Genomic DNA, 14,799 nt, shown 5'->3' with positions numbered 1-14,799 from the left:
GAAATTAGAACACTCCCTAACACCATACACAAAAATAAACTCAAAATGGATTAAAGACCTAAATGTAAGGCCAGACACTATCAAACTCTTAGAGGAAAACATAGGCAGAACACTCCATCACATAAATCACAGAAAGATCCTTTTTGACCCACTTCCTAGAGAAGTGGAAATATAAACAAATGGGACCTAATAAAACTTCAAACGTTTTGCACAGCAAAGGAAACCATAAACAAGACAAAAAGGCAACCCTCAGAATGGGAGAAAATATTTGCAAATGAAGCAACTGACAAAGGGTTAATCTCCAAAATTTACAAGCAGCTCCATGCAGCTCAATATCAAAAAAAACAAACAACCCAATCCAAAAATGGACAGAAGACCTAAATAGAAATTTCTCCAAAGAAAATATACAGATTGCCAACAAACACATGAAAGGATGCTGAACATCACTAATCTTTAGAGAAATGCAAATCAAAACTACAATGAGGTATCACCTCACACTGGTCAAAATGGCCATCATCCAAAAATCTACAAACAATAAATGCTGGAGAGGGTGTGGAGAAAAGGGAACCCTCTTGCACTGTTGGTGAAAATGTAAATTGATACAGGCACTATGGAGAACAGTATGGAGGTGTCTCAAAAAACTAAAAATGGAACTACCATACGACCCAGCAATCCCCCTACTGGGCATATACCCTGAGAAAACCATAACTCAAAAAGAGTCATGTACCACAATGTTCATTGTAGTTCTATTTACAATAGCCAGGGCATGGAAGCAACCTAAGTGTCCATCGACAGATGAATGGATAAAGAACATGTGGCACATATATACAATGGAATACTATTCAGCCATAAAAAGAAACAAAATTGAGTTATTTATAGTGAGGTGGATGGACCTAGATACTGTCATACAGAGTGACGTAAGTCAGAAAGAGAAAAACAAGTACCGTATGCAAACACAAATATGTGGAATCTAAAAAAAAAAAAATGGTTCTGAAGAACATAGGGGCAGGACAGGAATAAAGACACAGACGTAGAGAATGGACTTGAGGACATGGGGAGGGGGAAGGGTAAGCTGGGACGAATTGAGAGAGTGGCATGGACATATATACGCTACCAAATGTAAAATAGATAGCTAGTGGGAAGCAGCCACATAGCACAGGGAGATCAACTCGGTGCTTTGTGACCACCTAGAGGGGTGGGTTAGGGAGGGTGGGAGGGAGACGCAAGAGGGAGGAGATATGGGTATATATGTATATGTATAGCTGATTCGCTTTGTTATTAAGCAGAAACTAACACACTATTTTAAAGCAATTATACTCAAATAAAGATGTTTAAAAAAACTACATAGGATTTGATAAGTAATTAAATACAGAAAGTATTATTAAAAAGAAAAAGAAGATGTGGCACATATATACAATGGAATATTACTCAGCCATAAAAAGAAACGAAATTGAATTATTTGTAGTGTGGTGGATGGATCTAGAGACTGTCATACAGAGTGAAGTAAGTCAGAAAAATCAAAACAAATGCCATACACTAACACATATATATGGAATCTAAAAACCAAAAAAAGGTTCTGAAGAACCTAGAGGCAGGACAGGAATAAAGATGCAGACATAGAGAATGGACTTGAGGACACAGGGAGGGGGAAGGGGAAGCTGGGACGAAGTGAGAGAGTGGCATGGACATATATACACTACCAAATATAAAATAGATAGCTAGTGGGAAGCAGCCGCATAGCACAGGGAGATCAGCTCGGTGCGTTTTGACCACCTAGAGCAGTGGCATAGGGAGGGTGGGAGGGAGGCGCAAGAGGGAGAGGATATGGGGATGTATGTATATGTATAGTTGATTCACTTTGTTATACAGCAGAAACTAACACACCATTGTACAGCAATTATACTCCAGTAAAGATGTTAAAAAAAGAAACTTGTTTTACAAAATGCTATCCCAAAGAACTCAACTCTTAATGTACCAGTAGTATTGACCACCTGCATGGGGAAATTTCCGGATGCTGCATACTGTTTGGGACTATTGTGGCCTTACGTAACCCTCACTTTTCTCTCCAGGTTTTAACTTCCATTCAGTACTATTTCTTCCCATCTTTGGTGTTTATCCTATAGAGTAACCTAAAGTCTCTTATCTCTCATAACTCCTAAAGATAACACTCATTTATAAAGTTCATAATATAAACAGAAAAGAAGTGAAGAGCGTAAAGCCCTGGTTTGAAAAGCAAAAATAAAAAGGCATGAAAACAAGTACCAGTAACCCCTAATACTTAGAAAAAAAGACATAGAACCAAAAAACTTGGAGACACTTTTTGTGTTCATAATGTTGAGTTTGGTATTATGTATAGAATGGATAAACAACAAGGTCCTACTGTATAGCATAGGGAAATATATTCAATATCCTGTAATAAACCGTAATGGAAAAGAATATGAAAAAGAATATATATGTATAACTGAATCACTTTGCTATATAGCAGAAATTAACACAACTTTATAAATCAGCTATACTTCAATAAAATAAATTTTAAAAATAATACTGAGTTTGGGATGCAGAGGAACTAAGTTTGAGAGTCCAGATTTTAGAATTGCATAGATGTGGGCTCTAGTCTGAACTGTGGCCCATTTTATCCGTGTGACCTTGAATCACATTACCCTTTATGAATCTGTTTCCTTATCTGCAGAATAGGAACAATAATATGACCTGCTTCTAGGTTTCCTATCGATATCAAACAGGAGAACAAGTATAAAGCTGCTAGCACAGGGCATGGAACATGGTCAAGACTGACCAAATGGTAGACTTTGTTATTATTGTTATACACATTAGTAGAAAATTTGTACACATAGTATGACTTGGTTTTCACTTTGGACAATCCACTTTGGGACCAAAGTTCCTCTAAAATGAAAGGTTGGACTAAAAACAACCTCTTAAAGGCCCCTTCCAGCTTACTGATTTCCTCTCAAATAGGATGGATAAATTGACTCACAGCCTGAAAAGTTTAAATCATCTAGGCTTCCTATGAAGGAACAGAACAGAGTCCCAAATTCCAGAATGTCAGAGGGACGATGGAGTAGATGAGGAAATGGGGATGGAATTTTCATGGCAAAGGTCCCTTTTCTGAAAGGGTGAAATATTACACAATAGGAGCCTGCCTGACAAGGAATGAGACAGCCATTTGTATCAAATACATGTTTGGGTACGAATTAAGCAAGAAAGAGAAATACTAGTTTATTAACATGGATCAATTCATTTTTTATTCAATGGATGAATGAGTGAATGAATGAGCCCAACCTGCTTAATTGAAATATTTATTGTCAATATCTTCAATATCCTATTTTATCCTATGAAATGAATAATTCAAGGTGGCTGAAAACGCTTTAGGCCAAACCAGAATTGGAAAACTTTGCTTCATGCAGTTCTAGTTTGTTGGAATAAAAATGGTACCAATTGCGTCATTCTGAGGACCAAGACATCGTATGCAATATGGAGGGTCACTAATTATTTCTTTATGTCTTCTCTCAAATTTAAGAATAAAGGGAAATAGTTACCTTTCTAATCATGTAGGAAAAGGAGAAAAGAGAATTTTGACCACATCTAGAAATACTTCTCAAGTATGAAACACACCTACATGTTCATGATGGAAGAATTACAAATCAGCTCTTAGACTGTGTCCCAACTGTGAACTCTGAATTGTCTTGGCAATGAGTAGACAGAGGGTGACATGAGGCTATAGGAAAATTGATTAGTAGGAACACATAATATTGGTGGAAGTAGAATGCATCTGGCTGCTTCCATTGACAATCTAAAATCTCATGTTTCTACAGGGTCTGGGGACCAGGAGAAGCTTTTGTGATTCTGTAAATGTTGACGGTTCATTTTTCTCCAAGGCACTTCACAGAGCCGAAGGTCAGGGAACCTCAGAAATTCCTTGTCTTCTGTTGCACCCAATTTACTATACAATTTTGTGTGCTCATATGTGTTTGAGTCTTGATTTCCAAATAATATCCACAATAATTTTAGATGTTTATATTTTTGCCTTTTCAGATTTCAAGTTGGTGATTTTTCAGGTTATAATATGAAAATGCTGCTCACTTTGCTCCTTATGATAATTTGTTCCCACGTTTCTGTCAACCAACATTCTGGTAAGGAAAAAAATGAAAAGAATTCTTTTCCTTAATTTTCATTATGGAAAATAATATATGAGTTTGACTTGCTTAAAAGTTAAGAGTTTTGTTTTGCTTTGTTTTGATTTTGATGATGGTAAGGGTGGGAGTGGCAGCTCAATTTCTTTTGATGTCACCCTGTGTTCCTTTGAAGATCATTTGTTTCTGGATCTTATTCCTTGTTCACAATAGGAAGATATGAGAGCTATTTTCTTGTCCTCAGTTTCAACTCCTTCTAGGTCTTCTTGGAGGTTGCATGAAAATTCTCTTTTAACATTTGGTTCAGGCCTGGAAAATTTGAAATCTCTCTTTCTAATTCGTTTGTGGCAAAACATTTGTCTTGGTTAAGCATCCAGATTTTGCTCCAATTTAAACTGAGTGTCTGATTATTGTAAAGAAAGGGCTTTTACCCTGAAGAGAGAGCTCCAGAGCCATCCACTGTCAGCAATCTATGTCCAGTGGACTTGAAGTCAAAACACTGGCCAAGCCTTCACAGCCTCTACCACCTCCTAAATAATCAGCTCTTGTATTGGTCGCTTCATGTCTAGGGCCACCTAGATTGGCTTTTACAGTTTTCTCAAGGACTCTGACCTTGGAAGCAAGTTTTCTGGAGAGACAGATTAGACTTTGCCCTGCAAACATCTTCCTTTGATGTCTCACTAGGCCTGTTATTAAGCTTTCTAAAGAAAGGCAATGCTTTTTCCCCAGTTGTTCTGTGGTTCAGATATAGTGATGGGCCTGGTTAGAATCTAAATATGCCTCCTGTGCCAGTGGCTACATTTCTTTTCTCCATACAAAATGTGGGGATTTGTCCATGAATAGAAAGGTCACTTTTGGTCACAAGTCAAGCCATCCTAGGCAGTACTTACCTGACAGTCCTCAGAGGGGTTACAGCCTTCTCTTGGAGGAAGATGTTGATCCCCCCTCAATTAGTTTATCCCCTGAGATGCTGCTGGCTATATGATCATCAAAGCAATCTCAAACTGGTTGAAATCAGGTTGTTTAGAAGAAAAGAAAAATGATTTTGTCCACTATGCCTCGATCAGACTGCTCTAAAGAGAATGAAGTAACATGCTGGGGTGCCAAAGCTGATTTCCTCGCAGTTGTAGACAGGAAAAGATCGAAGTTCTTTTAATTTGATTAGAATTTATCTTGTGACTATTTCAGATAATCAGAAACTCAGAGTGAGGAGAGACCTTAGATATTTTCTAGTTGAATCTACTCATTTTAAATATGAGGAAACTGAGGCCCAAGTATACTGAATGGCTTGACAGAGCTGGAAGAATTAGCTGATAACAAAGTCAGGACTCACATTGCTTGTTCAATTACACTGTATTTTCTTAAACATACACCATCCAGACACACACAAATATTTCCCTCCCTTCCCTGGACTAGAAATGGATCTTACAGAACAGTGGTAAGAGCTCTGAATTCAAACCAGCAGACAGACCATGAGTGAATGATATTTTGTGCTTGAACCAAATAACTCTCTATCACATAAAAATATAATTTTACATACCTAGCATTGAATCTGGCATTGAATGAAGCCTTAAAAGCTCAGCAAAGTATTGTATTCCTCTATAAAAATTATATTCTTAATAGAAATTAAAAGTTTCATCCTATTCCTAGCTTAAGGTAGGAATGTTAATGTTAATGTTTCTATCACATTTTACATTTGTGAGGATAAATTTACCAATTATAATGCCCACTCATCAAAAAATATTGTAAATAACTTTAAGATAGATTAATGCAATCTCATATTTATGATTTTTAGGATTTTTTTTAAACTTCACCAATTTGACACTTTGAATACAAAACTAATATGTTTATAAGTTAATCAGATCACTTGTTGCGTTGCTTAAGTGGAAATCACAATGAAAGGCTATTTTTTAGATTTCTCCATTCACACAAATTTGATTAGATTCTCAATGAAAATGTTTATCCTGTTGATATAAATTGAGGTCAAATTCTGAAAGAAAAAAAAGACACGGGGAAATTATCCGCTAAACATATAAAAACCCATGATTTTTTACTTCTTTATATTTACCTATTTCTACTTAATTCCTTACAAAAGTGATGCTTAATTTCATGATCAGTTCAAACGAGAGGGTGTATAAAGAATCAGCCCAAGAAACAATATTTTTCTTGAGAGAATGTGTATTATTTTCAGTGCATTGGAAAGATATTACAAATACAAGCAAAAGAGGGAAGTAATGTTTTTCCCATATGGTTGGCATTAAACTTGGTAGTAAATTTTTGAAGTTTGCTTTGTTTGTGTTTGTCTATGGGTTTGTAGGCCCTGAGTATGCCGATGTGGTGTTTCTGGTGGACAGCTCTGACCACGTGGGAATTAAATCCTTCCCGTTTGTAAAGACGTTTATCAACAAAGTGATCACCAGCCTCCCCATAGAGGCCCAAAAGTACCGTGTGGGCCTGGCTCAGTACAGCGACGGGCTCCACGGAGAATTCCAGCTCAGCACCTTCAAGAGCAGAGGCCCCATGTTGAACCACCTCAAGAAGAACTTCATGTTCCTGGGTGGTTCCCTGCGGATTGGGAATGCTCTCCGGGAGGTGCACACGACCTACTTCTCAAACGGGAGGGACAGGAGACAGTTTCCCCCGATCCTGGTGGTCCTGGCTTCGGCCGAGTCCGAGGATGCCGTGGAAGAGGCCTCCGAGGTGCTGCGTAACAAAGGGGTGAGGATCATCTCTGTGGGGATGCAGGGGGCATCCGAGGAGACCCTGAAGGCCATGGCCACAGGCCAGTTCCACTACAGCCTCCGGACGGTCCGAGACCTCAGCACATTCTCCCAAAACATGACGCAGATTCTCAAGGATGCGGCTCAGTACAAGGAAGGAGCAGTCAATGACATTCTTGTGGAAGGTGGGTTCAGGGTGCCTGTGTAGGGATGATGATAAAATGCTTTTGGAAGATCAACAAGAGGAGAGGATGGAGACTCTATGAACATCCCCTTCCCCAAAAGCTGGGCTGCATTTTCAGATGTTAAATTCTGCACGTGGAATGATTGTGGCCTTTTTAAATCCAGTGAACTTGGTGAGCCTTGGTTTTCCATGTTTCACTTATTGCTCATCATTCACAGGCTGCCTCCACCCTGCTACCCAGCTGCCTGAGCTTTCTTCCTGGGCTTCAGTTGCTATGTAGTTTTATTCCTGGTTCATTTAAAAGGTCGATTTGCTCCTAAAGAAATCCTTGGCTCCGGAAGCCATATAATGTCATCAAAGGATGTTAGAGCTCGAAACAACTTCAGGAAGTCCAAAACCTCTGTTCTGCAGAGAGGAACTTGCGGGCACTCTTAGAGGTGATGTGACCTGGCCCTGGACGAGGCTGCAGTCTGGAGTCAGAGCCACGCCTGTGTGGTTTCAGTCCTGCTCTGCCCCTTCCTGCAGCTGTGTTCTAAATTAGCTTCCCTGTGTTCTGCTCCAACTCCAACCTGCTGTCCTGGTCTGTCCCCTTGTACTCTCCTATTAGCAAGAATGGCCAAGAGTTTATGAACATCATTCAAGAGAGGGGCAGGAGAGAGCCAGTAAAAAACAATTTGCTCAAAGTGTACAAGTCCAAACAAGTGATGTAAGAAACTCACATTATGTCTGGTTAAGTCAGTTTGAGTGAGATGACATATATAACTGTCTATTGATACTGGAGAATGCTGCTTTTCCTGTAGCAATCTATGAAAATATGGGAATCCTATTAATAGCATCTTTCCCAAATAAAATATTGGAATGTCAATTGCTATTCCATTACCATCCTTTAAGAATGTTTGGACTATAACTACTGATTTTATTAGTGATTTTAATACAATAGCAGTAGCTTCTGTTCACTAAGTGACTTTTATGTGCCAGGCCCCATGCTAAACACATGATCTCATTTAATCCCCATAACAACTCTATGAGATCAATATTATGGTTACCTATATTTTACAGGTGTGGAAATTGGAGCTGGAAGATTAGCTAAGCTACCACCTTTGAACCCAGGAGCCTCTGATCTCAGCTTCATAATCATTTTGTACACCTTCTTCCATCTTTAAGGGCATAACTAAGTTCTGGTTGAGTTCTATGTGTATTTTAATGCTGAGCAAAGATGCTGAATTGAAACTCTGCCTGTTCATTCCTTGCCCACAGTTTGCCAAGGCCCTTCTGTGGCAGATGTTGTGTTCCTGTTGGATATGTCCGTCAACGGCAGCTGGGAGGACTTTGACTATCTTAAAGAATTCCTGGAAGGAAGTGTATCTGCTCTGGACATCAAGGAAAACTGCATGAGGGTTGGCCTTGTGGCCTATAGCAATGAGACGAAGGTGATTCACGCACTGAGCAGTGGCATAAACAAGTCAGAGGTTCTCCAGGATATACAGAGCCTCTCTCCCCAGGCCGGGAAGGCCTACACTGGAGCTGCCTTGAGAAAGATCAGGAAGGAGGTCTTCAGCGTGCAGCATGGCAGTCGGAAGAATCAGGGGGTGCCACAGATAGCTGTGCTGGTGACCCACAGCCCGTCTGAGGACAACGTGACCAAGGCTGCTGTGAACCTCCGGCGCCAGGGGGTGACCATCTTCACCATGGGCATAGAGGGGGCCAGCGACGCCCAGCTGGAGAAGATCGCATCTCACCCTGCCGAGCAGTACGTCTCCAAACTGAAAACCTTCTCCAACCTGGCTGCCCACAACCAGACGTTTCTAAAGAAATTGCGGAACCATATCACACACACAGTCTCTGTCATTTCCGAAAGGACTGAAACCCTCAAATCTGGTAAAGCCTTTTGCTGAGAGAAGGATTATTCCCATTGTTTTGCTTTTTTCTTGTCTTGCAGGTGTTCTGTCTACAAAAGGGCTTGGTGGGCGTGATGTAGGGAGGGAGAGTGAGTTCCTGACTTTTTAATTTAATTTGATAATAGGAAATGTAAATTGGAGGAGAATAAAAGCTATTGAGGTGTTGGAATGGGAAGAAGGGATTTCTTTTTTTATTTGCCCTTTTGCACAGCTTTACTTGGATTCTTTGTTACTTCTCAACACTCCAGAATACCTTCCTTTGTTATTTCCCCCTCTGCACTTTTTCCTTTCTCACCTTTGCCTCTCGTGTTTCCTTGCTCTTTCCTTACTTTTTTTTTTTGTGTGTGTGTGTACTTTTCTCTCCCTCCTCTTCTTCCCTCAGCCTCAAATTCCAATTTAGAGAATAAACAGGAAGCATGATTTGGATTGAGGACAGAGTAATGAATTTATTGGGAGGTACTATTCTAGTATCAGTGAGTTTAGAGAGAGACAGAGAGCAATGTATTTCATATATTTCATACATACACATGTATTTTTCATAAATTATGTGTGTGCATGCAATACGTATATATATCTGCATCCTTCAACAAATATTTAGAGCATGTCGACTACAAAAGTGTCACTGCCTGACATAAATAAGGCCACTGACAATACCCCTGGTTGTGTTAACTGACCAGGAGTGGATGAAGATTAAACACTTTGTTCAAGATTTCAAGAAAGACAGCGCTTTGTCCACCATGTCCAGTTAAATGCTACCTTCTCTAGCTCACAAATCACCACTTAACATTTTGCTAAGCTGTTACTCCCTGCTAAGAGAAGTGACTTGTAAAAAGCATCTTCATGTTTTCTTTCTGATCTTTTACTACATCCAGATTGACTCTGATTCCTGATGTAAATCATCTCAAACTGTCACAGACAATTCATTTGGGTCTTTAACACGGAGAAACTGTTTCCCATTTTTCTGTCTGACGAGGTTGGTGTTTGCCCTTCCTCCCACCTGCCCCTGTGTCTCTGTCCCACTTGCCCCAATGCCACACTCAGTTTTTGTGTTGCATTTTAGGTTGTGTGGACACTGAGGAAGCAGACATCTATCTGCTCATCGATGGCTCTGGGAACACCCAGGCCACGGACTTCCAGGAAATGAAGACCTTCCTTTCAGAGGTTGTAGGGATGTTCAACATCGCTCCCCAGAAGGTGCGAGTTGGGGCTGTCCAGTATGCTGACCGCTGGGACTTGGAATTTGAGATCAATAAATACACCAACAAGCATGATGTGGGAAAGGCCATCGAGAACATCAGGCAGCTGGGTGGGAACACAAACACAGGCGCAGCCTTGAACTTCACCCTGGGGCTGCTGCAGAAAGCAAAGAGGCAGCGGGAAAACAGAGTGCCATGCCACCTTGTTGTCCTGACCAACGGCGTGTCCCAGGACAGCATCTTGGGGCCCGCAAACAGACTGAGAGAGGAGCTCATCCATGTCTATGCCATCGGGGTCAAGGAGGCCAACAAGACACAGCTGCGAGAAATCGCAGGCGAGGAGAAGCGAGTGTACTATGTGCATGACTTTGATGCCTTGAAAGACATAAGAAACCAGGTTGTTCAAGAAATCTGTGCCGAAGAAGGTAGGACTCCTTGCCTTTGGACTTCAGCTCCCAAATTGCTTTCCTGCAGTATTTTTTTTTTAATTGAAATATAGTTGATTTACAATGCTGTGTAACTTCTGCTGTACAGTTATACGTATATACACATTCTTTTTCATATTCTTTTCCATTATGGTTTACCACAGGATATTGAATATAGTTTCCTGTGCTGTACAGTAGGACCTTTTTGTTTATCCATCCTATACATAACAATTTGCATCTGTTTCCTGCAGTGTTTGATGCTGCAGGTGTGCAGAAACAGCATAAATGACCAAGCTGAGATTCATTGACTCGTGGAGCTGTTTATTATCCAGAACAAAATGAAGGGCCCGTTATAGTGTTGCTCTAATTATTATTATCTGAAGCATAAAAAGAATATTTCAGATTTATTTAAGTTGCTTTTTAATAAAATTTGTATGAAATCTTCTAGAGCTAGATAAGTAATTTTCAACTAGGGGTGATTTTTCCCCCTCAGGGGATGGTTGGCAATGTCTACAGACAATTTTGGTGGTGATAACTAGGGGGTGCTAATTAATTAGCTTCTAATAAGTATTAATTAGCTTCTCCCCACAAATCCCTGTGAGCATAGATCTATGATTAGACACTGCCTATGTAATATGATCGAATGATTTCTGATTTTAAGGAGTACTACAGGTTTATTTAAACTGCGTTTTGATAAAACGTGTATGAAATCTTCTAGAATTAGATCAGTAGTTTTCAACCAGGGGTGATTTTGCCCCCTTAGGGAATAGTTGGCAATGTCTAGAGACATTTTTGGTGGTCATAACTGGGGCAGCACTACTGGCATCTAACAGGTAGAGGGCAGGGATACTGCTAAACATCCTACAGTATCCTACAGTGCATGGATTGCCCTCCACAATACAAATTTTCCAGCCCACAATGTCAGTAGTGCTGAGGTTGAGAAACCCTGAGTTACATATTAAAGCAAATTACTAAATAACAAAGAGAATAGGCTCCCTCTCATTGCCTTCAATGCATTATTTACCTGATAACAGCCCTTACTAAGTACATGCTTAACTTACATATAGAATTATTTGTGTTTCGGGTTTTCCTGTTCACTCTTAATGTTTTTACATGAAGCCAACTTGAATAACCCATCTCCTTTCTCTTGTGTAGCCTGCAAAGAGATGAAGGCCGACATCATGTTTCTGGTGGACAGTTCTGGCAGTATAGGACTTGAAAACTTCATCAAAATGAAAACATTTATGAAAAACCTGGTGAGCAAATCTCAGATTGGGGCAGATAGGGTGCAAATCGGTGTAGTCCAGTTCAGTGACATCAATAAGGAGGAGTTTCAGCTCAACAGATATATGTCCCAGGGGGAAATTTCAGATGCAATAGACCGAATGGCTCACATTGGAGAAACTACCTTGACCGGTAGCGCCCTGACCTTCGTGTCTCAGTACTTCAGCCCTGCCAAGGGGGCCCGGCCCAACGTCAGGAAGTTCCTCATCCTCATCACGGACGGTGAGGCTCAGGACATAGTCAAGGACCCAGCAGTGGCACTTCGGCAAGAAGGCATAATTATCTACTCCGTGGGGGTGTTTGGCTCCAATGTCACCCAGCTTGAGGAGATCAGTGGGAGGCCAGAGATGGTTTTTTATGTTAAGAATTTTGACATTCTGCAGCACATTGAAGACGACCTTGTTTTTGGAATATGCAGCCCCCGTGAAGGTAGGCGTGGGCATGTTCACTATAGGGGGATTATCCAAATGCCACACATACATGTTAGTCGTTGTTTCTTGAACTAAGCAGACTACTATTTGAACATTGTATCCTAGTGGCTTTTGACCTGCTTATAGAAATGAAAGTTTCCTCAACAGAACTGTTAAATTAAACAGTAAGGAACAATTCTGATCCACCTAGATTCTTTCCCTTTTGTAGACAAAGCACTAGGGTGATGAATCCTCCATTTAAGGAAAATAGTATCATACTGGATTTTAGGTCTGGTTCCCTAGAAGCAGAAGCTGAGTCAGGGGTTCTTGTGGAAGCGATTTATTTATTTATTTATCTATTGCTTTTCCTTTTTTAAAAATTTTATTGAAGTATAGTTGATTTACAATGTCGTGTTAGTTTCAGGTGTACAGCAAAGTGATTCAGTTATACATACATACATATATATGTTCTTTTTCAGTTTCTTTTCCCATATAGGTTATTATAAAATATTGAGTATAGTTCCCTGTGCTATACCGTAGGTCCTTGTTGGTTATCTATTTTATATATAGTAGTGCGTATATTTAATCCCAACCTCTTAATTTATCCCTTTCCTCCCCCGTCTTTGGTGACCATAAGTTTGTTTTCTGTCTCTGAGTTTGTTTTGTAAATAAGTTCATTTGTATCTTTTTCTTTTTAAATTCCACGTATAAGTGATATCATATTATATTTGTCTTTCTCTGTCTGGCTTACTTCACTTAGTATGATAATCTCTAGGTCCATCCATGTTGCTGCAAATGGTATTATTTCATTCTTTTTATGGCTGAGTAATATTCCATTATATATATGGACATTTAGGTTGTTCCTTGCCTCAACTATTGTAAACAGTGCTGCTATGAACATTGGGGTGCATGTATCTTTTCGAATTATGGTTACCTCTGGATTTATGCCCAGGAGTGGGATTGCAGCATCATACGGTAGCTCTATTTTTAGTTTTTTAAGGACTCTCCACACTGTTCTCCATAGTGGCTTCACCAATTTACATTGCCACCAACAATGTAGGAGGGTTCCCTTTTCTCCACACTTCTCCAGCATTCATTATTTGTAGACTTTTTGATTTATTGAGGAGGTGTTTTCAGAAGAGAAGTAAGGAAAGCAGCATAGGGCATGGGTAAGAGTTAAGCAAGGAGGTGGTCTCAGCTGGAGTCCAGCTTCAGCCTCATCCCAAGGGGAGCACTGAAGCATGAATTACATCACAGAGTCGGTTCCACCTTGAGGCAGGGGCTCAGCCTTGTATAATCTGAGTTTAGGGGCTACGTGTGGTCCACTGAGACAGGCAATAGAGGGGTATAACCTCCTGGGCAAGGTGTCTCCCCTTTGACCTAACATCCACTATACATGTTTGTTCATTTTGCAATTTTTAAAAATCAATACTTACATAAAATGAGATAATCTTTGTAAAAACATGTTGATATTTATTAAATCCTATAAAGGAGGAATATAATATATGAACTTGAGCAATGGATGCTTCCAAGGAAATAAGTAGGGGAGTCACCAATGTGTTCCTAGGAGACTGCAGAGTAAGGGAAGTGATAAAACTTAGGTTCAGCAGAAATAAGGGACTGATTTATATTGCGACCCATGGCACTTGACGACAGGGGCATTCTGAAAAACCTTTGTGAAGGAGATGGATCTTAATGGAATTTTGAAGGAAAAGAGGGACATTGTTCTGTTGTTCAAATAACAGTTCTGGTCAACCCCCACTGGAAGTCTTGGTGACTGCGGTCTATGTTTTGTGGCAAGAGGAATACACCTGGATTGCATGTCCTGGTAACTCCACCCAGAACAAATCTGACCTTTTTGAAGGGTGCCAGCTACTGAGCAGTCTACCCCCCAGCCCCCTGGGTAATCCAAGCAGGTCCCCTGGGCAGCCGAAGGCCAGAGGGACATAGTTTCTTCTTGTGTGGACCCAGACTTTCTGGAGAATTTGGTTACGGCTCTGTACACATGGTCTCTAGTTAGGGGAAAAGTGCATTGGCTTTAGGGTTTGCAACAGCCCTACCACGGAGCAATAAAGTAGCTGTCAAGGAAGGGAATGTGGTGAGCCTTGGAGGGGGTGGGGGGAATCCTCTCACAATTCCATTTCTCCAGAATGGATGAGTTAACATTTGGAATACACCTTCCTAAAGCCTGTAGAGAGATGGTGCTACATAGAGACTAAATCATTCACCATCTTACAATTCCACTTCTCCAGAATGAGTGAGTTGGAGTTTGGAACTCTGTACCTTGAGTTAGAATGTGATACACACATGGACTAATTGGGTCTTTCCTGCTTTACTTTTCCATGGCATTGACCCCACATTTAAAAAGTTAACGAGAAGTCATGCTAGGACCACTTGGTTGGGCCAAGTGTGAAATGGGCTTATTTTTATGACGAGGCCCAATCATGAAAACAGATAATGTCTTAAGAAAGTCAAAAAGGGAGAAAATGTAACCTTGAAAAGTTAATCATGAAAAAATTATAGTGTTGCCAAAT

At 40.3% G+C, this 14,799-nt stretch overlaps 1 protein-coding gene across 1 annotated transcript in view; it reads left to right on the top strand.

The window, feature by feature from the left end:
* COL6A6 (collagen type VI alpha 6 chain) overlaps positions 1-14,799 on the top strand; it is a 174,339-nt gene that overhangs the window by 54,379 nt on the left and 105,161 nt on the right. Inside the window, exons 2-6 of the mRNA XM_082392853.1 lie at positions 4,051-4,148; positions 6,466-7,053; positions 8,310-8,930; positions 10,011-10,571; positions 11,727-12,284. Coding sequence (XP_082248979.1) covers positions 4,051-4,148; positions 6,466-7,053; positions 8,310-8,930; positions 10,011-10,571; positions 11,727-12,284 — 2,426 coding nt within the window. The remainder of the gene's footprint in view (positions 1-4,050; positions 4,149-6,465; positions 7,054-8,309; positions 8,931-10,010; positions 10,572-11,726; positions 12,285-14,799) is intronic.

The sequence above is a fragment of the Balaenoptera borealis genome (assembly GCF_965194805.1).
Source record: "Balaenoptera borealis genome assembly, chromosome: 5".
NCBI classification, from domain to species: Eukaryota; Metazoa; Chordata; class Mammalia; order Artiodactyla; family Balaenopteridae; genus Balaenoptera; species Balaenoptera borealis.
This window is presented reverse-complemented; position numbering and strand designations above follow the sequence as displayed.